This window comes from Labrus mixtus, chromosome 23 (genome assembly GCF_963584025.1).
Source record: "Labrus mixtus chromosome 23, fLabMix1.1, whole genome shotgun sequence".
In the NCBI taxonomy this organism is placed as follows: Eukaryota; Metazoa; Chordata; class Actinopteri; order Labriformes; family Labridae; genus Labrus; species Labrus mixtus.
Window position 1 is genome coordinate 8,173,772 of NC_083634.1, and position 26,737 is coordinate 8,200,508.

At 44.5% G+C, this 26,737-nt stretch overlaps 1 protein-coding gene across 6 annotated transcripts in view; it reads left to right on the plus strand.

The window, feature by feature from the left end:
• Positions 1–26,737, plus strand: part of pcdh7b (protocadherin 7b) — a 114,093-nt gene that overhangs the window by 30,317 nt on the left and 57,039 nt on the right. For 2 of the 6 annotated variants that reach the window (XM_061031578.1, XM_061031575.1), the window contains exon 2: positions 23,232–23,451. The exons of 2 other annotated variants lie outside the window; for them this stretch is intronic. In XM_061031578.1, the coding sequence (XP_060887561.1) occupies positions 23,232–23,451 (220 nt within the window). The remainder of the gene's footprint in view (positions 1–23,231; positions 23,452–26,737) is intronic. 2 more of the 6 variants (XM_061031579.1, XM_061031576.1) reach the window with 1 other exon arrangement.

Consider the following 26,737-nt stretch of genomic DNA (forward strand, 5'->3'; position numbering starts at 1 on the left):
CTCGAGAGCGGGGGCCTCGTTACCGGCAGCAGGATGTCACCTCGGTGCGATGCCAGATCAAACGGGCTTGTGATGTGCATGCCTGTGCGCGCGCACACATCTGTGCGCATCAGCCTGAATCCTATTAGAACACCTGATAGTGTCAAAAAAAAAAACTGACAGGAGAAAAGAGATAAAACCCTCAACATGGACATGTTCTAACAAACTTTTCAGGCCTCAAACTTCTCTGAGAGAGCTAAAGTTTTAGCTGAGGGATCGTATTCCCCTCGGTTGTCATTCTTATTCGGCTTGTCTCCAGATAACCATCTGCAATTTACACCCTAAAGGTCAAAGTCTGCATGAGGAAGACTGAAGCTAATCCATCCACCGAGAATAACTCTTTCTCAATGACACTTTGTGAGGAGTATGCCGACATCCTGCGCTCGAAGAAGATCTAATATTTGAAACACGCTGTGTTATTGAAAATGAGATTTTCAATCTTGGATAGAAAAAAAGCAACGGCAGACAATCAAACCAGTTTCAAAACTATTTATAATATTCTTCCTGGGTAGCTCGCCTTGTACTTTTCATGCCTGAAGCTATCTCCCCCCTGTTTGTTCGGTGTTCACTCTGCGGCCCCCTCGTTCAATCTTTTTCTCAATCTGGTGTTTCTGTCTACCGGTGCGGGGAACAGGTCAAGGGCAGGAAAATGATAACATTCACTCATTCTCTGGTCAAATTAGGAGCGGAGCAACCTGCGCCCCAAACAGGCGCGCACACACACAAACACAAACGCGATGATGGATGAAAGGCCTCATGCCAAGGCTGTAAACACGATTCATTGCTCCTTTTTTGGGGTGTTAGTCCTGCACAACCAAGACATGGATGTTCACATGTTCTCTCAGCTGTACTTGTATTTCAGAAAATGTTGTCTTTTTGTCAACACATTCCTTTATAATGCCGGATGGATTCCACCTCTGGCACTTCACTAGCAACAAAAACCTACTACACTGTTTGAATGTCAACAACAAGAAAGAAGCGGGGAGCATTCAACACACTGCCTCCAGTCAGTCACGGCAGGTGGAAAGCAGGTTCAAGGAGGTGTGTTTGTACCCAGACAATTCGCAGCGCATTCACACACACACGCACGCACTCTGACACAGATGTCTAATGCCTCTGATAGTATTAGCTTTTGTTTACGCATGCAGACACATACTTCAAGTGAAGTGACGAGGCATCTCTTTGTTGATGAATGTTCTTTTTCCGTCTCTTAAACTGGCATACATCAGTCTTCACAGAGGGGCGAAGCTGAGTGGGAGGGAACAAGAAAGACAGAGAAAGATGGAGAGAGAGAAAATAGGAATGAAAGGAATGAAGAAGGAGGGGGACGGAGAAGTAGTAAACGGGAGGTGAAGATGGAGGTGAAGAGTCAGAGGAAGAAAGAGATGAAGAAAAAAAAGGGAGAAGAAGTTTAAGGCCTGTTTCATTTGTTATGTTTATGTAGTCTGTGTATGGAACCAAGACTAAGTGTAAGCCAAAAAAAATCTGTTGGTTCTATATTTACTCAAGCATACCATATAGATTTGAGATAACAGCTAGCATTAGCATGCTAACATTCTCGCAGACTAAATAGTACGATCCTGAAAGAAGTACAGTGTTGAACAGTTTGAACATCTGAGCTAGAAAGCATGCTAACAAGTGCTAATTAGCCCGCCTTCTGACCGTGAGTAACGAGAATGTCATTAGCTTCTTTGAGATAATTGCTAATGTCAGGATGCTAACTTTCTCACAGTGAAAATGCAACCAAACTTTTTTTTTTTTTTTTGCAGGATTGCTGTTTAAGTATTACCATTTAAGTTTTTTTGGGGGATGCTAACACTTGTTAATTCGCCCTAAAGATTTTTAACTGTGGCTAACAAGAGTGCAATGTAGGCTACTAAGGCACAGCAATTCTTTGATGTAAATGCTAACGTCAAGATGCTAAAATTCTTACAGTGAAAATGCTACCAAACTGACTTTTTTTAGGTAGCAGGTAGCCTATGCTCTTCAAGTGTTATACCATTTTAGTTAGCATCTAGTTTAGCATGCATTCACTTGCTAATTACCCTGAAGAATTACAAGTGAGGCTTGAGAGAACTAGCTGTCAAGGTACAAGGCCACAACCAACATATTTGCAAACTCAAATTTGAACTTCATGTGATTCAGAGGAAGATATTTTTTTAATGGATTCCAAAGGGGCCTTGAATATTTCTTTCAAGTTTTACAGCAACCCTACGAACGGCTTTCGAGAATTTTTCTTTGACAAACCAAAAATGTCAACACCACTTACAATTCCTCTCATTGTAAATAGGTATTGCCCATTTTTATGGCAATCTGTCGAGAGGGAAAGTGGAAGCTTAAAAGTTGAGTTTGTGACCACCCAGACTGGACACACACACACACACACACACAAACTCATAAGACATCAGTCTCTAAGCTCTCTAAGCTCCTTTTGTGTTTGCCTTCTTCCATATCCTCTCTTCATCTGTTTTCAATCCCTTCCATCTCATTTTTTTTTCTTCCTACTTTCGCCTTTTTGTGTATCACCTTTTTTTTTAAGCCTCTCCTCCCATCTTCAACACACCAAACACACTCAAATACATGGAAAAAATGTATTTTTTTATTCCTTCTCCTCATTCTTCTCTGTTCTCTGTGTGGCTTTATGTTTACACAGTACAGAAGACGGCTGTTTTTGTCCCTGGGCATGATGCTAAAATCTGACCTATTTTTTTTTAGCTGAAAGGAGGCATTTTTTGTGTTACTAAGGCCAGTCTTGCGAAGAAAATTGTATAAAATCCTCACCACATCATCTATTGTGAATCCCTCTGAGAGAATTATTCAAGATGTCTGACCAAGTATATGCGGATAAATGTTCCCATCATTACAAAGTGAAACCCACTGCTAGTGTATTTGAGATGACAACGCCAGGCTATTTTATTCTCATGTGCCTAAAGTTTTCACATTTTTTACACAGTTGCCACATTTTTTAAACTCTCTACACTTTGCTGCCACCATGTCCCTCAAGCTTCTTTCTCCCAATTACTGTTGTCGGTGACCATGGGTATAGGCTCATGGCTCACCCATTGGGTGCTGTCCAACAGATTTGATCCTCGGCTCTGACCATGGCCATCTGTGTCTGCTGGCCTTGTAATGAGAGAAAACGCCCGCTGGTCTCTACTCCAATCCCCGGCCTCGGCCCCTGTGCACGAGCTCTGGTCAACAGTAATTTGGTATCAGCCTTTCATACGTTCGACCTCGTAGCCCGGTCTCTGCTCACACTTGCATAACCTTGCGGATGATGGAAACCGGATAAAAGGATAAATATATATTTGGAAACAGAAAATGAGCCAAGCACAAACAAGTACAATTTCGCTGTCTGTCTGCTCAGTAAGGCTAAAGAGATATGGGAAACATTCTGCTCATCCCCTGAGCTAATCCCTTTAGACAAACGTCCAATCCTTCAAAGCATGGTGCTCATTGCAACACTAGCCAATGTGCTGCTTTGTCAAATCATGTCTGTTTAAAGTCCTATATTTAAATAATGTATTTTTTTCCCTCCTTTTGTTAAATCTCTTAGTATTTATTTATTCACTCTCTTTTCCCCAGGGTTTTTTCTTTGAACCTGTTTTGGGGCCAAATAACAAAAAGTCAGATGATGTGTTTGATTGGTTTAAAAGGTCACAGTCTGCATGGGGTGGAAAGCATTCATGGATATACATCCAATCAACTGCAAATGCAAAAACCTGAAACCTTTTTTTGGAAGGGAAATACAAATAATCTTATTTTCATAAGCTATGAGTCGGATAAGACTCCTCCGAAAAAAATACCTATGACTCCATACACAAGTAATTTCAACTAGTTCAATAACTTCACAAAATGTATTGAAAACATGACTTCAACATAATTGAGATGCATTTTTAAGAGATTAAGAAATGAATACTACTGCTACCTTTAGCAGCTAGCCTAGCCTAAAGACCAGAAACTCGGAGCATTAGCTTGCATTGGTCTGTTAGCAAAGTTGGCAAACCCCAGCTATCAGACAGAGACATAAAGGTTGCTAATTGACTTGAAATAACTTCTTCTTATATATTAATATATTTTTTTGTCTGACTTATAAAGCGCTGGAATCATCCAGTAATGTACTTGTCATCAAGTGAGGACATTTCTTTCACAAGCCAGTGATAATTAGCTTACAAGTTAGCTTAAGAGATTCTGGTATCAACTGTGTCACCTTTGATAGCATAGCTAACAGATTACAACTTTCTACACACTAATTATGCCAAGCTCTACTTAGCTTAGCTAAGCTAATTTGTGCCCTTGTTTTTTTTTTATCTGACAAAGAATGGTCAACACACTTTTAATTTAACAAAACAAGAAAGCAAAGGTTGGCAAAGATTGTATTTCCCATTTAATAGGACTTTATCTTTGAAAATTTAGAAAACTGTCTCTTTATATTGTGTTTGAAAATACTGGAAAACATTTCTAGCAATACCTGAGGAATGCTCTGTGTTATGTAGCAGTTCATAATGTGGTCTTTAAATATACCTGTGTGTGTGTGTGTGTGTGTGTGTGTGTGTGTGTGTGTGTGTGTGTGTGTGTGTGTGTGTGTGGCTCTAAATCCCATAGTGGGAGCCTCCCCGTAATAATGATGCTATTAAACCATTCGCTTAAGCTGACTTTGCTTTCCTTTTTTTCCCTCACCCTTTATTCCCCCGCCTTCCTCCCTTAATCTCTTCGCATCATTTCTTCTCTATTTACACCCCCTGCCCCTTCCAACGCTCAGTTGACCGACCCCCCCCCCCCAACCTTCATCAGCACCAACCTCTCCACCCATTCCCTGCGTCCCCCCCCCCCCCTCCATCGCTGCATTATTAGTGCGTATAGCTCTCTCTTGGCTCTGCAGAAGCCATTAGCTGAGATTAGCAGCAGAGGAGCTGGGTCTCTCTCTCTCTCTCTCTCTCTCTCTCTCTTTCTCTCTCTCTCCCTCACTTTATTTCTTCTTTTTTTTCATGCTAGCCATAGCTGCCACGCTCGCTGAATGATTACCATCCATTATAGGGCCTTATTGTGCTGACAGAGGCAACTTCAGGCCCTGGCCCCAGTCGTAAAGAAAGAGAGTGAAAAAAAAGAAAAGAGAGCGACTCATAATCTTATACACACTCCCTGTAAGTGTAATGTGTGTGTGTTAGAGAGAGAGAGAGAGAGATAATGTGACTGTGGAGAAAGGAGGGAGGCTAAAAGGATGAGGAGGAGATAAGGCGTAAGAGAACCGGGATGTTAGCATAGGGGATTTGGAAGCAGGAATTGCGGGGATGAATGCGGCACGAGGGGGGAGACATTTCTGCAGTACATGGTGGGGATATTGCTTATTTTTGGCGGAGTTTGATAGACGCTACATCAAGGCACGACATGGCCACACGCACACCTGTCACACTCCCCCCATAGGGGAGCGGTGTTAACCTTCTCAAGGGGGCCCGCTGCTGTATGATCCCTCAGTCAGGAAAAGGTATCCACTCTTTCCTGCGGGCTGCACCTTTGGCTGCACACAAACGACAACCCTGTGAAAAGAAACCACAGAGAGGGTGACAAATCAGCTGTCATTTTTTATTTAGAATATATATATATATAAAAAAAGACAAGAGGATATAAAAAAACTTCCAACAAAACAAAACAGGCTCATTTCCTGGCTGCCGGCTCAGGTTGTTAGAGAGACAGAGAGCGATAGAAAAACACAGCGAGAGGAATTTTGTCTCTTGACTGGAACAAGACGGGGACGGAATATCAATCATTTCTCTCGTTTTCTACCCCTCTGCCTCGTCTTTGTCACAACTTCCCTCCATGTCCAAAAGCAAAGGGAAGGGATGCTCCCTGTTTTTTTTAGGCTCATCAGGTTTTCCAGTGACTAATGCACAGCTGGCATACAAAAAAAATGCTTTCTGGAGAGTTACCTTTTTAGAAAAAAGGATGTGTTGATGCTAAACACATCCCACCCCACATGGGGGGGGGGGGGGGGGGGGGGGGGGGGGTGCTAAACCGTACAAATCTCTGTGATTTTATATAATGTTGCAGAGGGATTTCTCACAACTCTCAACACCCTTCCTTTCTCTATCTATCTATCTATCTCCGTCTTGTGCTGCTTCGTCTTCTGCGGTTTTGCCGAGCTGCATTCCAATGAGCTTCTTGCCCAAAATGCCCTGTCAATATTCCTGACTGATCTTTACGGCAAGATACTGTAAAAAAAATAAAAAAGCCGACAAATAAGAAGCGGCACTGGAGTTTTACCAGGGTTTATATCTGTATTAGGATTTGTAGATTGTTGGGTTTTTTTGGGGGTTTTTTTTAAGAGAAAATTAATGATAAAGATGGGGAGGGATGTGTGGGGACAAAAAAAAAAAAACCCAGCATCCCGCCATCCGTCACCTCATGGTCATGACCGCGTCTGTCGCACAGCCCTGGCTCCTTTTACAAGGTCTGGATTAGCATATCCGTACGATGCGCGCTCCACCCCTCTCACTGAAGCCACCAGCTGTGTTTTTGTGTGCGTTCGCATATAAGCTGTCAGGTTATGTAACTTGCATGTGCGCCGCCTCCTTCCTGCATTGGTAAACATATACTTCCTATATTTGTACCCATACATTAGCACCTATGCTACCACCTATGATTGCATCCCCCTTTTACAGCCGCATCACTCTCAATCCCATCTCTCTCTCTCTCTCTCTCTTCCTTGAGCCTCTTCTTTATTTGTAATCTATTTTCTCTCTCCCTTTACTCAACCTTCTCCTTTTTTTTTCTCTCTCTCTCGCCAATACCCCCGCTATCTCTTCCACTTCTGCCTTTCTTCACTACTTTCAATCTCTCCCCGCTCAGCCATGCTATTCTCTTTTTTTGTTTTCCATCTCGTCTCACTTACTCTCTCTCTTTCTCTCTCTCTCTCTCTCAGTCTCTGTCTGTCTGTTTCTCTCTCTCTTTCTCTCTCTCTCTCTCTCGACCTGTGTTTCTCACCAGTCAATAATGAAAATTGCTTGCTACCTTGAATGGATTATGGGTGTGCGCAGGGGCCCTAGGTAGTTTGTTTGAAGGCGCAGCGGTGTCAAATGAAAAGGCCCGGGCCATTTTCTACCTGCCACAGGCCCTCTGCCTCCATCACAAACAAACACACACACACAGGTGCACGCACACACATGATGGAAATAAACACACACTTGCACACACACACACACACACACACACACACACACACACACACACACACACACACACACACACACACACGTGATCAATGACAATGGATCAAGCATTACCAGCCCTTGCCTATACTTTCTCTCTCTCTCCTCTACCTTTCCTTCTCTCTTTCTCTCCTCCCTTCCTTCCACTCCCTGCTCTCCCTCCGGTCATGTATTATGAATGTTGCTTAATTACGCAGCCCAGAATTCTTCATACGGGCTGGCACATTTATTTGTTTGCTTTGTATCTCTTTGCCTTCCTCTTGTATGCAAAATCCTTCTGTGATAGAGTTGTTTATTCTTTGGCTCTTGCCTCGCCGAGATCAAACAACGAGCAGATTGAACGGGGACGCCGGCGCCATTGATGGTCAATCCTCGCGTTGATACACGCCGAGAGGCGGGATGAAGTGGTAAAACATGTTAGCCGGGGTAAGGGGGGTGGGGGGGGGAGGCAATCCAATGCACATATGCTCAGTCTAAAAATAAGTTTTTGTTTTCCCGTTAGCCTGCCTCCTTCATTATGCTGCCCAGTTTGCCGCAAGAACCTGATCTGTATAAGAACCAACCGCCTCAGTTTCTCCTTATGTATGATTCCATGTTCCTCTTATTCCCTTATTATCACAGTAATTGCTTCTAGTGCGTGACTCATGACAACTATTGAGTGGACCCATGCGTGGGAGTTTATTTTGAAATTCGGTCAGGCTAGTGAGTGACAGCATGCTGTGCGTCGTTATTGAAAAAAAAACAAAAAAAAAAAAAAAACAGAATGACATAAAGCTCTGCATATTGCATCTTCCTCCAGCAAAGTGTAAAGTGGCTGCATCTGTTTGACAAATATGTTAAGACGTCGTCGTTTCAACATTGATGTGGAGGAGCCGGAGAGACAGAGGGAGTGTGATTTTCTCGACCGGCCGCAATCTCCAAACCCGGGCTTCCTGTTTTTAATGTCACATCCATTTAAACGCCACGTCCTTCTGATGCCGAGCGTGCGGATGTGAGCTGGGGTTCTGTGAGTGTGTGTTGGTCTATGCGTGGTTGTAAGCTTTTATTAATGTATGTGGGATGGCGTGTGGGCATGTTTCCGGGCTGTCCAAGCAATTTTTTTTTTTTAGGACACAGGAGGATAAAGGCAAAAGGAAAGCAGGCCTGTGTGAGGCCACCGAGGAAAAAAACAAAAATCGACGCATTACTACAGCTTTACCACCTTGTGGGAGTTGAACTTGCTCAATTTCCATTCTTTGACTTCAATTGTGAATTTAAATGTATGGCAAAACGGTCCCGCTCCATGGTCCAAAGTCTACACAGCCAATCAGCATTCCAGCAGTGCTGCGCAGAGTAAATTTGCGTGGGATAAAGTGAAGCCTCCTAATCTCTGGGAACACACTATATCAAACCACCTCTTTTTCTTATGCTTACAGTAACAGTTTGAGCTAGTGGGAGGGATACCCATGTGTTCAAATTATCAGGTTTTGGTTGTATTTTGTGCGTCTCTGCCTCGTCCTTTCCTGCATCATTCATTTTGCAAAACTGGAAAAAAAAAAAAAAAAAAAAATCCTCTTAAAGAAAAAAGCAATGGTGCTGTCTGACTGTGAATGCAAGAGAAGCTTTGGGGCTAAGATTTCACAGCCGCTAATAAGCATTCAGCCTCATCTCCTCCTCTGCCTTGTGGTGACTTGGCTGCTAATGTGTGACTGACAAGCCTCGGCTTCTGCGTTGATTGGGGCAGTGATTTTTTTTTTTTTTTCTTTTCAGGTTGGCTAAACACACGACTGACAGACAGATCTGGGCTGCGTGTGGGATTTGGGTGTGTCTTGAATTTGCGCCACTGATCTCACACGCGCTCATATCAAAGTTTCATTCGGTCTTGGCTGCACAAAAAAAAAAAAAGAAGGTGCACCCTTTGTTCTTTCATTTCGATTCTGGCGTCCGCTGGCTCGCATTCTGAGGTTTTCGGTTGAGACTGTTAACTCTGAGGAAGATGCTGTGGATTTTTGGCCATTTTTCTCTGTGTGATGGCCTTGGTTGGCCGGCTCCAGCAGGGGGGGGCGGGGGGAGAGAGCATTGGTTTTTATTTTGCCAGATTGCTGGGCTGCCTCTCTTGTTTGCCATGCTTAAATTAGCCCAGCAGGGACCTGGGGTTGCCAGAGTTGGGTACAATTTTAACCAAACAACCAACCCTGTCTCTGCCTCACTCCCCTCCACAGACTCCCAACCCCCAACAACCGATCAATACGTATTAGCGCTAAGCCGGCTAGCAAACAGTAAGGTCACAAGGTCGCGTATTAGAGTGCGGTGCAGGTCAGGGCTCAGCATGGTCATTGCTAATAATCACTGGTCCCAAAGCGGCCCACGCAGACACCACTGTTGCTTAGTGCCTTACAAAGCATGGTGAGTGTAAATGCTACTCAGTATCTTAAGCAGCTAAAAGCCCCGGTGATCGTTTCAAATCCATTCTCAAGCTCCTGTGTTAACTTCCCGAATAGAAACGACAGCGATTGATCACATCGCGTGTCACATTCTACAATTACAAAACAGCGCCAAAACAACGACGACCCCCGCCTTGTACATTTCACTCACAACATCTGGTTTTCAGTGTTATCACAAATGTGAACATGGTAAAACCAGGCGCCCTATTGTTAAGCCGTCTAATGCCATGTGGTACAGACGGGTTAATCAAAGATCTTGCCGGGAATGAGGCATTGTTAATCCAGGTTGCTATACTGTATCTAGGGTAAACCCCAGAGAATCCAACATGCACTTCCGACCCGCACAACACACACTTAATGCGCCTACACAGATGTCCTTCAGTGTGTAATTACACACACACACACACACACACACACACACACACACACACACAAAAAGGCATACACTGGCAGTGAACAAACACATTCTGCGCTGTGCGACGAAATATTTGATTTTGCAACAAAAAAAAAAAAAACACACAAACTGGTGTAAGAAACGACTCCAATTAGCCACGGTTTCCCAACTCATTGTGTCTCCGGCATCCATGGCAATATCATGTTTCCCCCTAAACGAGCCATTTGTCCAAAACCAAAGAGAACCGGCGCTCAAGCGACCATGGCGACACCATGTCCTTAGCTTTTCCTAAATGAGCGATTTGTCCGAGACCAAAGAGAATCTGCGCCCCAACAAATGACTGCCGTCGCTTCCGATTTAGCAGTGCAACTCTTTCAAACCCCTGAATGTTGTTTTATTCATGTAGATTTGAGCGGACTTCTTGCTCTCTCTCTCTCTCTCTCTCTCTCTCTCTCTCTCTGCCTCTCTTACATCCACCGCCATATTCCTCTCCCTCCCACCTCCAGCCTTCTTGGCGGCCCATCTCCACCCCCCATATCTCCCTGTGCTCCCAGTGACTCCTGGCGATTGCGCTATAAGGACTTCAGCGAGGGCTCAAATTAATTTCGACTTGTTAATTCCCTTTGAAAAAAAAAAGAAAAAGAAGGGTGAGGAGAAGAAGAAGAAGAAGAAGGAGAATTAAAGAAGCAAGCCAGGTCGCTGTTTGAGTTTCTAATTGCCAAGGCCTAGAATGTGACCTACAGATGTGAAATTCCCTACTTGATGAAATATTAACGAGATCGTAGGGCTCGGCGGAGAGCAGCCGCGCTGGAAAGCACTGTATAGAGAGAGAGGTAGAAAGATGGTGGCATTGCAACTCAACACGGCTGAGGGTTGATGGGGTCGTGTTGAGGAATGTGGGAATGAAATGGAACTCATTAGCGGAGAGACAGAGGGAGAGATGACGGGGACCTTTATTCTTGTGTGTGTGTGTGTGTGTGTGTGTGCCTACCCCAAAGAGAAGCTCCTCCAAGGTCTTACATGGACTTAAAAAAAACTGTAATGTGAAACATACCACTCACCGCTTATCTGTGGATTTACGACCCGCCGAGCCATTCGTCTTTCTCCTCCTTGTTAGTGTAACGTCTCGGCTCCGAAGTGTTGCGATAAGCAGAGCGGGAGATGTGAGAATTAGGGAGTGGATCGAGTGTGATGGATGACTTTTGGGGTGGGTAATATTCTTGACAGATGGATGAGAAATGAAAAGTTGTTGGAGCTGAAAAGAAGAAAAAAAACAAAAAACAAATGGTGATGATCACATCTGGATGGGATGATACCTGGCACACATTGGTTGTGGGGGAAAAAAAAAATAAATGCAATGACTCCTTGATGACAGCTCGTCAACTGGTGTAAAAAAAAAAAAAAAAAAAACACACACCATCAGCATTGTGATATAGGAACATGTACTTAAGCTAGACATAGTGGCTGTTTGTCAGCTGCTGGAGCTGGCTGTAGAAGTTCCAGTAATTCTGAAAATGTATCAAATGCATCTTGGGAAAATGGCGGGACTCGTCGCACCGAATGTTCTTTAATTTTACGCTTTTTTCTGGGGCATAGCCAAGTGGTCCACCATACTACAAAAGCAGCACGTGGAGATTTAAAGCACCTGGAATAGTATGCAAAGATGCACTTTTGCTTACCTTGCCTTATAGTTCTGTTTTGTTAAATCCATGACTCGCCACTTGCTATTTGATGCGTTATACTTGGCTTATTGATCCGTCATTAACGCCTGACTTTCTTTTCAATCTGGCCGAAAATGACGACTAAATGAGTGGTGATGAAGGAAGGGAGCATTGGGGAGTGTAGCAGGGGAGGCGAAGTATGTACATTGGGAATACCATTGGGAATAACAGGCACTGCAGCCTAAATATTGTGTATGTCAATGTCCCAAATTCATAATAATGTGGTTCTGCACACACACACACACACACCCATTTACTTGTTAGTCTAGCAATGTGTGCCAGGCGTCTTCCTTTTTCTTTCTTCGTTTAGAGGCCTGATTATTGTTCCAAGCTGCATCCCCCATCCAAACTCTCCACCATGACCTCCACCTCCCACTTTACACAGGGGGGTTAAATTAGCCAGCCTGATGAGGGCCATCATTAGTGCGGCGGGGTGCTGCGCTACGCCGTTAGCATTTGGCTTTCCGGCTCTGTGTGTCACTGAATTGGGGGGGTTGAAAACCTGTCCGTTAGAACCTAGGTACTGCACAGCGGCAGGGTTTTTTTTTTTTTGTTATTTTTTTGGAGGCGGCCCAGTCTGAGGCAAATCCTGGCCATTGTTCTTAGATCAAAGAGAGAGAGAGAAAATGGCAATGTAATACGAGCTGAAATTAAATGGATGTTTTGTCTATTTTATGTGACAGCCTCGATTCTGGCCTCGAGTTTTGATGTTGGGGTTTGTGTGGTTTTTTTTTTGTTTTGTTTTTTTTTTCCTTTTGGAAGTGGTAACCGTTTGTTGCTGCTGTGGGAAGAGAAAGCGATGAAGGGAAAAACAAAAGAGAGGAGGGAGGGAGAGAAGGACAGAGGACGGCCTATTCATAGAAATCACAGACACACATATCTCTAGCCCCGACTTCATGCCTCCGTATTGATCTGGCATCATAGATTCTTTGATGATGCTGCATGTGATGCACTGCGCCGCTCCTGAACAGCCGTCACTATTATCCGTCACGCCGATGTCACTTTAAATCAATAGCCATCTCAGAGTCATTGACCTCCCCCCAGCCGCACACACACACACACACACACACACACACCAACCCTTCTTGGAGTCAGAGAGCAGAACAGTCACCGTGCAGACTGTGTGTGTGTGTGTGTGTGTGTGCAGTCTGATATGTCCTCACGGCGGCTATCTTTCTGCGCTAGCTTAGGTTACTTCAATAGCGGCCATTCTTTCTCTGTTCCCCTCCTCACAAAGCTCCTTGTCCTCTCATTTCTGTCCTCTGCTTGATTAGAAGTACAGACAGGAGGAGGTGGGGTGGGTTGGGGGGGTGGGGGGCATGCATACAGTTGGGTGCTTTCACCTGCACCATTAGAAGGAAAGAGGAGGTGTGGGGGGGGGGGGGGGGGGGTTGGATTTCAACAAGACACAGGATAAGTTCCATCTGCTTGCCCCGCGCACACCCACACTGCTCCCCTTCATCTTCTGCCTGCACTGGCCATCTCACTGACGATTCTTTTATTCCTTGGATACCAGCTGCCTGTAAGGTGATAGGTGTAACACACACACACACACACACACACACACACACACTTGTAGGTTGGGGATGGATGGCGCAGGCGGCATCGGCACACTGCTACACGACTTTATGGAGAACAGGCAGGCACAGGTGTCCAGTGATCATGCCTGTTTGACCTTTGTAACCTTTAATTCAGGTGCAAAAAAAAAGAAAAAAAAAAGAGGTAATGTTTTCTGCATTCCGCCTGTTTACTTAATGTCTTAACAAAGAGCTTCATTGTTGGCGATCTCCTATGTAACCTGATCGTGTTCTTTTTTAAATTCTCCTTCTCATTCAATAAGGGGGAACAGCTTGCAGCTTAGAGAGGACAAAAAACAAATTGAACTATGCATGAATTTTCCTTTGTGCTGCTTCTCCCAATGTCTTCCCAACCTTGTTTTGACTTTTTTTGGGGGGGGGTCAAAAACACCAGAGGGGTACAAACAAGCCCCCCCCCCCCCCCCCGACTGCTAGCAGAGCACTGGAGAGCCTTGACAAACGGGACCGGGAAACAACCTGACGCCGTTATCAAATTTTCCCCCATTAGTTGCCCAAAACGACAAGTCGACAACTGAGTATTGAGTAATCTAATTGGGCCGAAGCTGAAAATGAAACATTAAAAAAAAAAAGCACACGGTGGATCTTTCTGGACCTTCACAGGGAATAAGGATAACGCAGCGATGAGGAGAGTATCGGAGAGGAGAGACACTAAGTGCACTCGGAGAGGCGCCTTGGAGGAGAGGTCTATTTTACATGCGGATTAGTGTGCGTATCGCCGTCATCAGACAGCGATACAGGGCCTTGATAGATTGTCTATCTTTGATGCCTTCTGAGGCGTGCGCTGGGCCTTCTTCCTTTCGCCTATCTACAGTGCCACGGCTACCTCAAATGCACACCCACTGATCGAGCCCCTTTAGAGCCGCTGCGATGGGAGAGATTGGATTGTAAGATGTGTCTGCCTGCGTTGTCACTTTTTTCCCCAAGTAGATCATATGCCTTTCAAAGTCAATGCAAATATCTGCACAGGCACATGTGGGTATATGCAAACATGCTGTTTAGTGAGCACGCACTCAGCCGCCTTTAAACATCAGACCTCAAGTCAAGGTATGTAATGTTTGAATTCCACACACACAAAGCCTCTGAGGAAAGGCTTGTGTTGTGCACTTAAAGTACCTTACTCTGCATTCCTGCAGACAAAATGAATGACTTAAGCTGCCGCCTTTCCACATTCCCCCTCTCAAATGCTATTACATTTCTTTTTTTTTGTTATGTTTTCCACTTTTGCCCCCCCCCCCCCCCCCCCCCCGGTGAAAATACCACATGGGGATTGTCTGGGCCCGAGCCAAACACACATAAATTTCAATATTAATTTGGTCGGCACCTCACCAGCCTCCCCAGCTTTTCCTAATCTCCCGCCCGCATATCTTCATTATCTGAAAGTGTGCTTTCATCTTAATTCCATTTTCATCCATCAAATGTCGGGGAAGGTTTGACCTTGCGTGATCTCGGCGGAGATAGCGGAGGTAGGGAGGGAGTGGGGGGCGAGAGTGACGGAGGCAAAGATAGGGAGGGAGGGAAGTAAGGAGATAAGGGGGGGGGAGGGTGGGGGTGAGATGATGAACAAGGGGGTAGATGGAGGGATGGGGCGAAATGACAGGGGGGAAAAAAAAAATCTTTTCAACGGCAAGTTTTGAAGTCTGTTAAATGTGTGTGTGTGTGTGTGCGTGTGAAGGCTTTCCATTTCTCATAATTCTCATGTCGCACCAGCAGAGTGGAGCATGTTAGCGACCGCACACTTTCAACCCCACTTCCCTATCCGGCTCCTTTTTATTCATTATTTCCAACGCTTGCCTTTGGGGCTTTTTTTTTCCCATCCTCTCTTGTTACTGTCACTTTATTTATCCTGGCATGCGCGTTTAATTACTCATTTGTTATAATTGTCGCCCGTAATTGTTTGAATTGTAATTGTCCTATGCTGCTGTTGTAAGGAACAGGTGGTGGATGGGACCTGTAAGGGAGTGTCCGTGTGTGTGTGTGTGTGAGTGATATGATCGGGACAGTCAGTTTCATTACATCAAGGCAAGGACACACCACATGGCGGTGCTACTTGAATAAAACAAAAAGGGAGGTGTGGCCTCCTTGTGTGCATTTTGTAGAGCAGGTCCATGCCATTGTGTGCGCCTGTCCAGGGCATCTTTTGAACACTCCTTATCCCACTTGAATGATACATGCCTGCGTGATCGTGCCCAAATAGAAGGCCTCATTAGTGGATAAGCCGGATATGCTCTCTAACCTCCCCCATATCTAGCTCCCTCCTCTCCCTTTCGTCTGCTTGGATGGCAGCCCTGATCCCCCTAAATGCAGGTTATCTGTCATCAGCGACTCAGAATGGTAAATAAAGCATCGTTTATCAGCCTGTGTCTCTTTCTCCTTCAGTATCCCTGCACTATCAGTCTATCCCTGTATCCCTCGATGGCTACATTCATTTCTTTAGATATATAATTAGATTGCTTACAAATCTGTGTTTGCATGTGAACAGACATGAAGTAAAAAAAAAAGGTGAGCTGCTGTGGCTCATATCACAACTGCTCAGTTCTGGCATTTGGCCGCTTTGCGCCAACTTGAAGCGCAACTCGTTGATGCCATGTCATGTCATGCTTTGTGCTGACACCCAGACCCGTGTCACAACAAGCTAACGTTAGCCCCGGCCCCCGAGGCTCGTCACAAGCTGACAGTAGTAGGCCGTTGGTCACATGCGGTGCTGCTAGTACTGTGATGGATCCCCAAACACGACACTTACATCCCTCTACCCCTCCTGCCAATGCCAGAATCTGGGTACCTAAGCTGATGGCAGGGTGACATGTGAAATGACATGACAATGCCAAATACATGACACACACACACACACACACACATAAACCATTGACTGAAAGACAAAAGGCACTCACCATGCTTGAGTGGTCAGGGAGCTATTCTACTTGCTTTTCCCACAATGAGTGGTGTGCCATTCAGTTGTCAGTGTAAGAACAAGATCTGAAGAAGTCGGAAAAGTAGGAAACGCAATCTCATGATTTGCAGGCAGACTGTATGTAAGCAACACCAGTGTCAGGGTTTGGGTGACAGTCATTCCCAGTGTCTGCCAGCACTGGTGTCAGCAGCAGTAGCTCTAACATGGGTGACACAAGAGACGGCCTCCATTCATTTGTAATGAGAGGGTGTAACACAATTCACGGATGTTGCTCTGGAACATCGACAAAGATTGACCACAGCATAAGTGGACATGCATTCCATATTTTTTGCTGACAATGACAAGCCCCCCTTTATGAATTATGAAGCTTTCCTTGATCCCCTTGAACGTCTTTTCAAGCCCTGCTGCTACCAGCGTACATGTTCACTAGGCTTGCTATGTCGGTGTTCTTGCAGCTCAGCAGAACGTCACAGCAGCATGCCACGGAAGGACATTATTTTGTCGGCTTGAAGCTAATCCACTACAACTCAACACCAACATCCCTCAACTCATCTCTGCTCCCCCAGCCCATCAACTTCAGAAAAAAGGAAAAAGAAACACTTCTCCTTTGCCATTCAGAGCAGGTCAGGGGTTGGACTAAGCTTCTGAAGATGTTCAAAAGCATCCCCCTAGAATAGTATCTCTGTTACACCAGTGGCTTAATCCGCCACTTGAAGAGCAATTAAAAGTTTAGCCCAGACTTTAAGAAAGTAACCATGTGTGATCTCCCCCCCCCCCCCCCCCCCCCCCACACTCTATATTTTCTCTTCCTGCGGGTCCGTCTCTCCGGCTGTGTGCATGGGGTGCATGCTAATAGGAAAGTGCTAACTGGAACTACTCCAAAGGCATTCCAAACACATTGGGAAAAAGAAAAGACGAAAGCGGGATGTGGAGGAAAATAGATTCAGAAACGGAAGGATCGCCCTCTTTCTCATTTCTGTATCTTCTATTTCCCTTCCTTTGTTACCCAGTTCCCTTTATTATACTCTCCAACTTTGGCAGCTTTTTTCCCCCACTTCCTTTTTCTCAATCCAATGCTGTTCCCAACGCACAAGCTCTGAGCCCAAGATTGTTTCCCCAAGAGTTCCATTGGAGAACTTCGTTTGCCTAGCAACAACTTTTTATGGCACTGCCCCAACTGTGCAATGCTCAAAAGCATGAGAACTATCATATCTTTGGTTTCCTGCTGTCTTTTTTTTACATAGTGTTCTCTTAATGGGGCACATATATTTATACAGCTATTTCTTCTGCCAAAGACTCCAATAAAGGGTCAGTAAAGACTCAGAGAAGACCCTCAGTGGACAAGTACTGAAGGGCATTCGATTGATCGGTGTGCTGTCAGATCATAAAAGGACCACATGGTAAAGTGGGAAGGTAAAAGATGCCCTCATGATTTCAAAGATCCACAAGAGAGTGCTAATAGCATCGATACTTAACAAGACTGTGTGTGCTCTGTTGCCCGTAATGCCTACACCTTCTGTAATAAAAGTATTTTTCGAGGTGTTTGAAATTGTTATTATCTAGCTTGGTACCTTTGTGTATTCTATGACCTCACAGCTCATAAACACACATCAGTTTAACTGAATGTTGGCATTCAAATCTTTCTAATCTAATCGCACCTTCCATTATTATTTTCAAATCCATTATTGTGTACACAGTTAAGGTGTTGAACTCAGAGGCAGCTGGATACCCTTGTGCGCCTTGCTGCCTGAAAGGATGTGAAAAACTACTTTCTTTCAAAATCAGCAGAGTAGAACACGACCCCCCCAAAAAAAAACCTTTGCATCTCTGTTGACTCAGAAGATAATGTTGGGAAAAAAACATCAGACAATGAACTCGCGAGAGCCTCTTATCTCTGCTTTGTTTTTCTTCCTTTTTCTCCTGGAGTCTTGGGTGTTTATTGGAAATGTTACCCCGGTTTCCCCTCTTCATCCATGGTGACCTGGGAGGAATGTGCGCCGGGTAGTGAAGTTTGAAGAAGACGGGGGAAACCGGAGGAAGTGAAGAGAAGCACTGGAGCTTGACAGGGCCAAAGCTATCAGTCAGGCTAGAACATGATACCTGAGAGTCAGCAGGGGTTGCACTAACAAAAGCTGCAGCCAACCACTCCAGTAAAATCCCCTCAACTTACTCGGCCCAGACCAAAACCCACCTGAGAGCCCTTCTCAGTCACTTTTGTTCTGTTTGCTGAAACCAGGCAGCATCACTGCTCTGTGCCTAGCTTAGCCTGTTACATGGTAATTAAATGCAACTGAGCGTCAACCCAAACCCGAACCTGAATCCACCCTGATCAGATTCCGATTGATTTCCAGTCAGACATTCACCTTGAGGGCATTTGTCTCATTTATCCCTTCAGTCTCGTGATCTTTTTAATTCACAGTTCTGGAATTACACCAAGCCTGACCAGCAGCTGCGATTGGGTTGAATCAATTTAAGATCCCAGCAAGTATGTCGTTTGGTGTTCCGTGGCTATTTGGCACTCTCTATACGTCTCAGGTGGCATATCACAGGTCTATGTCTGGCTGCCCATTAAAAATGAAACAAGGCTTCTTAATTACCGACAGGCACTTTTGGCAATCATGGCCATACTCGTGTGTCACTCCTTCGCTCACTCTCTCCGAGTCTTTCTGCGTTCAAACTGGCCTCTTTATCTACCTTTCCATCTCACTTACACATATTCTCTTCTTTCTACCTCCCTCTCTCTTTGCTTGACTGCAATAAGACACTGGCCCTGCAGTTTATGTTTGGTCCCCTTTCCCCCAAGTGTAGCCCAGCCACAATTACTTCCTGTGGTTCATGGTAGAGGGTCACTGCCATCCGCCAAAGGTATTTACAGCTGAAATTACACACACTGTGTTTTCCAAACCAGGCCTTTCCGACATCGCTCCATTATCACTGACCGTGTCCAACGGCTCTGGAAAGGGTTTAATTATGAATCCAGACATCCAGGGAACACAGGTTCTAAAGTCTTCCTCAATGGACAAGGAGATGCTGTAGAGTATAAACACAGTCTCAATTGGGTGTTCTGTATTATGTCGAATAAGTATTGAGCACCATTTGGCATGCCAATTGGAGCAGAGTTCAGATAATGACAGCATTTTAGGAATCACTTGACATTAAAGCTACTGTATAGCCTAAAGTAATGTGTCTTGACTGCGTTTTCAAATTGTGCCATTGATCTAAGCAACTCTGATGTTTCATGCAAAGGCAGAGCGTTCTACTTCAAATACAATGAAGATAAAAGAAGAAGCAAGGCTCAAACAGAGTGCTGCTGACAGCTGCACAGTTTAGTTTGCGGGAAGCAGGAAATGAAAATCAAATCCAGGAGGTCACACATTATTGACATGAGTGGCACCGTCCCTGTTTTTATTGGCTCCAGGTCCCCTTAAGTCAGGCAGCCCATGTGTTTCCCGTTTAGCGTCCAGGAAATCGGCCCGGCCAGGCTTCGGCCACGGGCTCCCCAATAAACCTGTGGCTTGTTTGCATTGTTCATTCTGTGGGATGACGGATTTGCTCAATCACCCGTGGCTGTCACAGCTGGCTTTCAATCACAGGCACACCCTCAAGAGGTTCTCCAGTGTTGGGAGCCCAAAAGGGGTCCCGGCATCTGGTAAAGATAAAGTAAAACTAGTGCTAACATGTAGTGAAAGCCATTCATTGAAAGCTCGTCCACTCTATGGCAGAGCACAGCATGGAGCTCAGCTTCTTACGTTATGATCGGATACTAAGGTGTGTAGTTGTCATTTTGATAGTTTACTTTGGTTATGGCTTTTTTATTGTCTCTTAATACAAGGCTTTGGAACCATCCATCACATTACAGACAGTCAATAAAAATAATTGACTCTCGAGTATTAGCTTTTAATTTAAAGTGCCTTTCTTTCAAATTAAATGGGACTGAGGTCATGACTCTTCAGTGTATGTGTGTGTTTGTGTTTCCTACTCAGCGGCTGTTAAATTGATTGGCAGCAGAGTGGACCTGGAGGGCAAGGGGTCATGGTAGGAGGTAGAGTGGACGGCATCAAAAGGACATGTACTCAGTCAGCCTCGACAAAAGGCACCAGGTCTGAACATGTCCAGTGTCTGGTAATAGAGGGCAAACTGTGGGGGATGGGCAGAAAGGGTAACACTTTCAGTGTTATGCCAACAGGCTGATTTTATCCCTTTCCGATGTAAAAAATCTCCCTCGCCATTGCTCATGCAGAAAAGTATCTTTCGATTGGCAAATCCCCCAGCTGTCAACTCCTTTGAGTTGTGTGTCTGGCACATAATGCTTTTAATTTCATCCCTGTGGTTCAGCCATGAAACAAGGCACCAAAATCTTCTTCCCTTTGAATATGAGAAGTCAGGATAAAAGACATTGCTTGCCATTGTGAGACAGTCCAGACACACACCTAGACATGCAAACACATATAAGGGGGGAAAAAAACGACTTAGAAAGTCTTGCTTCTTATTTTATTCATTTATTTAAAAGACACAGAATGAAGGGAGCGAAGGTCGCTGTGCAGACGGTGGTTGCTGCAGATTCTAATCCAAAGCCTCCGGCGATCACCGCATGAACTCCATTTCTGGTCTGCAAACAAATTAGCTTTTTTTTTTCCCTCTCGTCTATCTCGCTCTCCCTCCAGTGAAAATAAGGGAAATTCAGGTGTACAAAAAATCTATTTGTTCATTTAACTTTTTTTTTTTCCCTTTCTCTTCCCGTCAGCGTCTTTTCTCTCTCCCAAACTCAATTTTCCCCTCGGTGCCTGCTTTGCTGGAGTGTTTCTTTTCTTTGGTCTCGGTCTCGCCAGCAATTCATTAGGCAACAGTCGTTTAATTTGTATCATTAGAAGAAAAAAAAAAGAGGGAGTGTGCTTCTCCAGGAGTATGGCACTCCACTAAAACTGATCAAGACAAAGTACTTTATTGTGTAACGACATGCAAGCTAGGGGACTTGTTAAAAACGCACCTCGCACCAAACAAGTGTATCAGAGAAATGGAGTCAAAACAAACAAACAAACAAAACCCAAATAAAAACTATAAAAAAAACCATGTTTCATATCTTAGCATTCAAGTGTTATTACACTTATAGAGAGCAGCTCTCCTTCTGGGCCTCGATATTAATTATGCAACAAATGTTTGACTATCCAAGTGAAATTTGCATGAATATTTATACCAATTCATTTGTTGAGTGTTGATTGTAATTACATGGAAACATGATTTATTGCCAAGATTGTTGTGTTAGCCAGCCAGCCAGAGAAAAGAGGAGCGGGGCGGAAATATATAAATAAATGCAAATTTGTTTTCCACGCATGCGAAAAGGAAGCCCATTTTTTTTTTTTACTTCCCATTGGCTTGTGGTGAAATTTCATTATCAAAGAAGAGAATCCTTCACAGTTTGTGCCTGGCAGAGGCTGAGAGGCGCTTACAGAAAGTGTCTAAAGATGATAGAATAACAAAAGAGGCTCACATAGAAAAGGTGACCTATCAGTGGATGCTGAGGATGTCCCTTATATCTCTGTGTGTGTGTCTATGTGTGTGTTTGTTTGTACTTCATTTACCACTCTTTTTCTCATGAACTCATATTCCAAATATCTGTCAACACATTACGAGCTTGACATGATTTTTTTTGGCATTAGCCTTTCAGATGAAATGTTAGACTGTAGACACAGTTTTTGATTACAGAGGCTGATTACAGATTTACTTCAGGTATGACAATTGGTGGACGAACGTAAGGAGGGAGAGCATTTTTGAGTAATGAGCCTATGTTCCGTTTAATATCCTCATGAACGAGGAAACAGGGAGGACGGGGGGGGGGGGGGGGGGGGGGGGACAAAGCAGACAAAATAAAAAGGACAACATTAGCAAGTGATGAGGTCTAGCAAAGAAGATGCGCCGCAACAGAGGCTGCTCGTATCTAATTAATGAATGGCATTAGCCATTTGTTATGCCATTTATTCTGGTAATGACCAAGCCTGATCTTTCATTCCTCGCCTCATGCTCATTCTCCCTCTTTCATCTCCCCTCTTTCGCCATACAAAAAAAAACTCAGACAGGGATTGAGAGACTTAAAGGGGAAGGAAAAGAAACGGACCGAGACAGTGAGAAAGAGGGCCTTTGCGTTTTAATGACATGCTCTGCAACTGCTTAACTCAGACCACTGCTCATTAATGTGTTAGAGCAGGCTACACATATTGGCCGTGTGAAATAACAGCTCATCCAGCAAACCCTTTTTTTTTTTTTTTTTAAATGTAATTCAGTCCATGTGCCCGGTTGTATCTTGGGTCATCTTTTGCCTTTTGTGCTTTCGCTTTGCAGCAACAAATCGGACCTCCTGCAAGGCCGAATTCTTGCTCACCTTGGCCTCTGTTTTTTTTAGTGCGCAAATAAACAGGAGAACGAGGCTGGTGTATTCTTCCTTCCTAGTTGTATTAAACACACAGGTTTGGCCAGCTGCAATGTCTGTTGGGTCCCCTGAGCTTCGAGGAAGCCTGTGAAAGGCTCCCTTTGTACAGCCTCCTCCACATCCCTATTACAAGGTCTAACTATTAAAGTATTTTCTGGGTGGAAGAAAGGCAGGACCTTGACTGTGGTAATGAAAACTCTTTTGTTGGCTATCGTGACAGTAGATTAGGTTAGACGTCTTATTTTTGGGGAGTAGGAATTGATTTTAAGGTTGCTTTTAGATGTAAGTTGGCCCCCAAGAATCTTTCAAATCTAGCTAGAACCCTTCGACTCCACCAGACTCCAACCTTACCCATGCCCCTTTTTTTCCCCCCTAACCTATCTCTTCCATCCTGACCCAAACCCCTCTTGAAAATCCTGAGGATCCAACCCCCAAGCTATGTCCTCAAACAATAATAAAACATAAGGTACCAGCAGTCCCTTTTATAGTGACCCCCGGCCGTTTGGTTTTTTCTTGTAGCCGTTTCGCCGAGTGACCTTCTCGGTGGTGAGCCAGCCCCAGGACCCTCACCAGCAGGGATCGCTGCAGAGCTGCTACGACAGCGGCCTGGACGAGTCGGAGACGCCCAGCAGCAAGAGCTCATCAGGGCCCCGCCTGGGCGCCCTTCCCCTGCCGGAGGACAGCTACGAGAGGACAACGCCGGATGGCAGTGTCGGTGAGGCAGAGCACATGGAAAATGGTAGGGGCAAACACTGAAAGGAGATTTAGAAGTCGTTAAGATGTAGGAAAAAACACACACTCACATAACGCCTAGAGCAAATCAAGTAACCATCCAAGTATAGAGAGTCTTACAAACAAACCAAAACAATGAGGCTCAAGACCTAATTACTATACTTGCAATCACAATTTCCTTTTAGTGTTTTTGTTCGGAGATTTTTTGGCAGTAGTTTGTATGTTCTGAGTTGTGTTAGGTGTGATGTGGTGTAGTAGCTGTTGCAACTTTTATCAGAGGTAAGGGCCCTTCCACATGTGAGCATCACGTGAAGACAAGGTCTGGGATTTACTATGAGTCCTGGGGTTCTGCTTCAGAAACAACAGGCCTATTTGATCAAAGGGACTACACCAGGGAGCTAACGAAACATATATATTCTTTAAGATCAACACCGTTCAGACTTGTCTTTTTCCTTTGGGTGTGCCGCTCTTTACTTTACGATTCTCATTAAATTCCATTATGTCGACCAGGCTTCAACCAGGATAGATATCTGCACCCTGGCAAGTACCGTATCTCTAAAGACAAAGCAATGATGGAGGAGCAGTGGGGGGTTAATACCCCGGTTGAGTTGTTTAGAACCTGAGCAGATACCTGTTGTAGCGCTTTGCAGCTCTTGTTTGGCTTGAGGCCCTTTACGGAGGAGTTCATTTTTCCCACAACCAGGGAGATGGAAGTGATGTTCTGTAGGTTGTAATGTGAAAAGACTGCAGTCTAGAGAGAGTGAGTGGGCGCAATGGAAAGCAATGGAGCCTGTTGTAAAGGCAGTCCCTTAGGTACAGAACTGTATCTCTTCCCTTTCTAAACCTTCTCACAGCTAGCATGAGCTACTTCCCTACCAGGGCTAAAATATCTGTGAGTGTTTGTGTGCGAGTGTGTGTGTGTGTGTGTGTGTGTGCATTTGGGTGTGCATTGAGAGATGGGGGTAATGGTCCCATTCATAGTCGAGGAGTCTGAGGCGACGCTTAACAAGGAGTAGCTGTCTTGAGAGTGCTAAGCCTAAGTGCAGAGGCTTCCCCGCTGCAGCTTAGGATAAGGATATTCAAATGGCTTAAAGATACACATCCTCTCTTTTTTTTTTCTTCTATGGAAGTTGTTCTGTGGATGATGTCTTCATGGAACAATTCTGTCAATATCCTGTCCAGTTGCATCCAGAAGCAGAAGATGAAGGCTTCACCTGGAGGGGTTATAGGGAGAGTGTAATGTCTTTTTTTATTGGTTTCAAATGACCCTAGACAGGATATGGAACGTCAGGTGAACCCCAATTGACGTGCACATCAAACCAGCAGTTGAAAAAGGTGCCAATGCGAGCTTTTGAAGGGTGACAATTGAAGGGATTTAAAACACTTCTAATGGGAGCAGTTTGGGCTACCTTGTGGATTTTTGAGATCTCTGATTACAGCTTTAGGCAACCATTCACTCGCTAAGGTAGGTAACAAGGAGGCTCATTTGAATTTGGTGTGATTTTAGTGTAATACGACAGGGCTGGCCGATAGCAATCGAGTTAGATCAAAACACGGAGCAGCCTGTCAATCAAATCGAAATTGAGAATGAAAACAGCATAAAATACCAACAGAAATAAATCCCAAAGATGGAATATTTAAAATCCCCCCCAAAAAAGGAGCACATTCACATCTGAAAAAAGTGGTCCAATTTAAATACTTTCAATCAGCTATCCGTCCCAAAACACATAGTCACACACTCTTCCGCCACTTTTCAGATCAGCTCAGTGCACACATGTTGTCAATTCTCCGTTTCCACGGTTTCAGAGGTTTTCTGTTGCAAAGTAAACTGGTGCTTTAGACGAGATTTGTTGGAGAAACAGAGTCAAGGTCAATTCATGAATCAGTCTCCATCCAAGAGAAACAACATGCTCCACTGCTGCGCTGCTATCTTTAGTGAGATCAGTTTGAACTGGTGTGTGTGTGTGTGTGTGTGTGTGTGTGTGTGTAGATGGAAGGGCAGCCTCACAAGTGAGATTGAAAGTAAGTGAGAGCATGTGAAGATTTGGCTGGTTGTTGTTTTTTCTTTTTTAGCCCAAGATTTTCTTTTGTAAATCTCTCTTGTACCTCGAAAATTCACATCGTTTCAGCGTGTTTGTACAGTCCTAAACGGGTTAACAGTTTGTACTGTGAGAATAAGAGGAGATGTAGTTTGGATTTAAGCAGGCAGCAGGGTGGCCTTGTGGTCTGAGAGCCTGTAATTGGTGTAGGTGTTGTCTTGCAATCACATAAAAACAAACAAAAAAAACAGCTCTAAGTTTCCTTTTAAAGTGCCCTTGAGGAAGACGCTGTGCCTTCCTGGTTTGCTCACTTATGCTAGGTCACTCTGGGTAAGGGCATGAGCTAAATACGGGAGTGTAAAGCAAACGCAATCATCTAAGGTTAGGGCAAATATTGGCAAACTGCTTCAGCCTCTTGAGGGGATGCTAACTACTGTCATTAGCACTCCCCCTCCTGTTGTTGCCAGAGCACACACAGACACCATCAGTGCTCTATAGGAAGCCCCTAGACCTTTAAGAAAATTAGGGACTTAGTGAGCAAAAAGAGGGAGAACAAAAGTTTAACAGATGGATTGCGTTGGTGTTCAGCGCTGGAATGGGCATCATTAGCAACAGGTAATTGCAGCCTTTTTGCGCGCATGATGTGACTGCGATTCGTGGCGGGAGCACCAGAAAGGATTTTAGATTCTAATTCATGTAGGCTACAGGCAAGAATAAATAACGGTTTGAGTTTATTTTAGAATATGACAAATCTTAAGCTTAAAAAAAAAAAAAAAAAAAAAAAAAAATTCCAGTTTGGAAACTTTGACTCATGGATTTGGCTTTTTTTCCCTTCTTACTTCATCATGATCCATCATGTTTTGATCGCTTGTGTTTTGTGTAATGTTTAAATGGCCACAAAGGCAAATGGTTCCATTCAGCTCCGACTCGCTTGTTGTCAATCGATGTTCGCACAATGTGCTTGAACAATCGTCCCGCACGGCAGCTGCTCCTCTGTCTCGCATGCATGGATGCACGCATGCAACTTCTACTCCCCAATACACACACACACACACACACAATCACAAATACCCAGGCATTGGTACTAACCAAAGCCAGACAAACACAAATGCGAATACAACAAACACACAGTCTGTTTTTTTTTTTTCACTCCAAAGTCTTCATCCTTTCTTTCCTTCCACCCTGCACAGCTGTGCCAAGGGACCCTGTTTACTTCTCCCCTCATCTCCTTCATCAAGGTCAGGCTTCCAACTT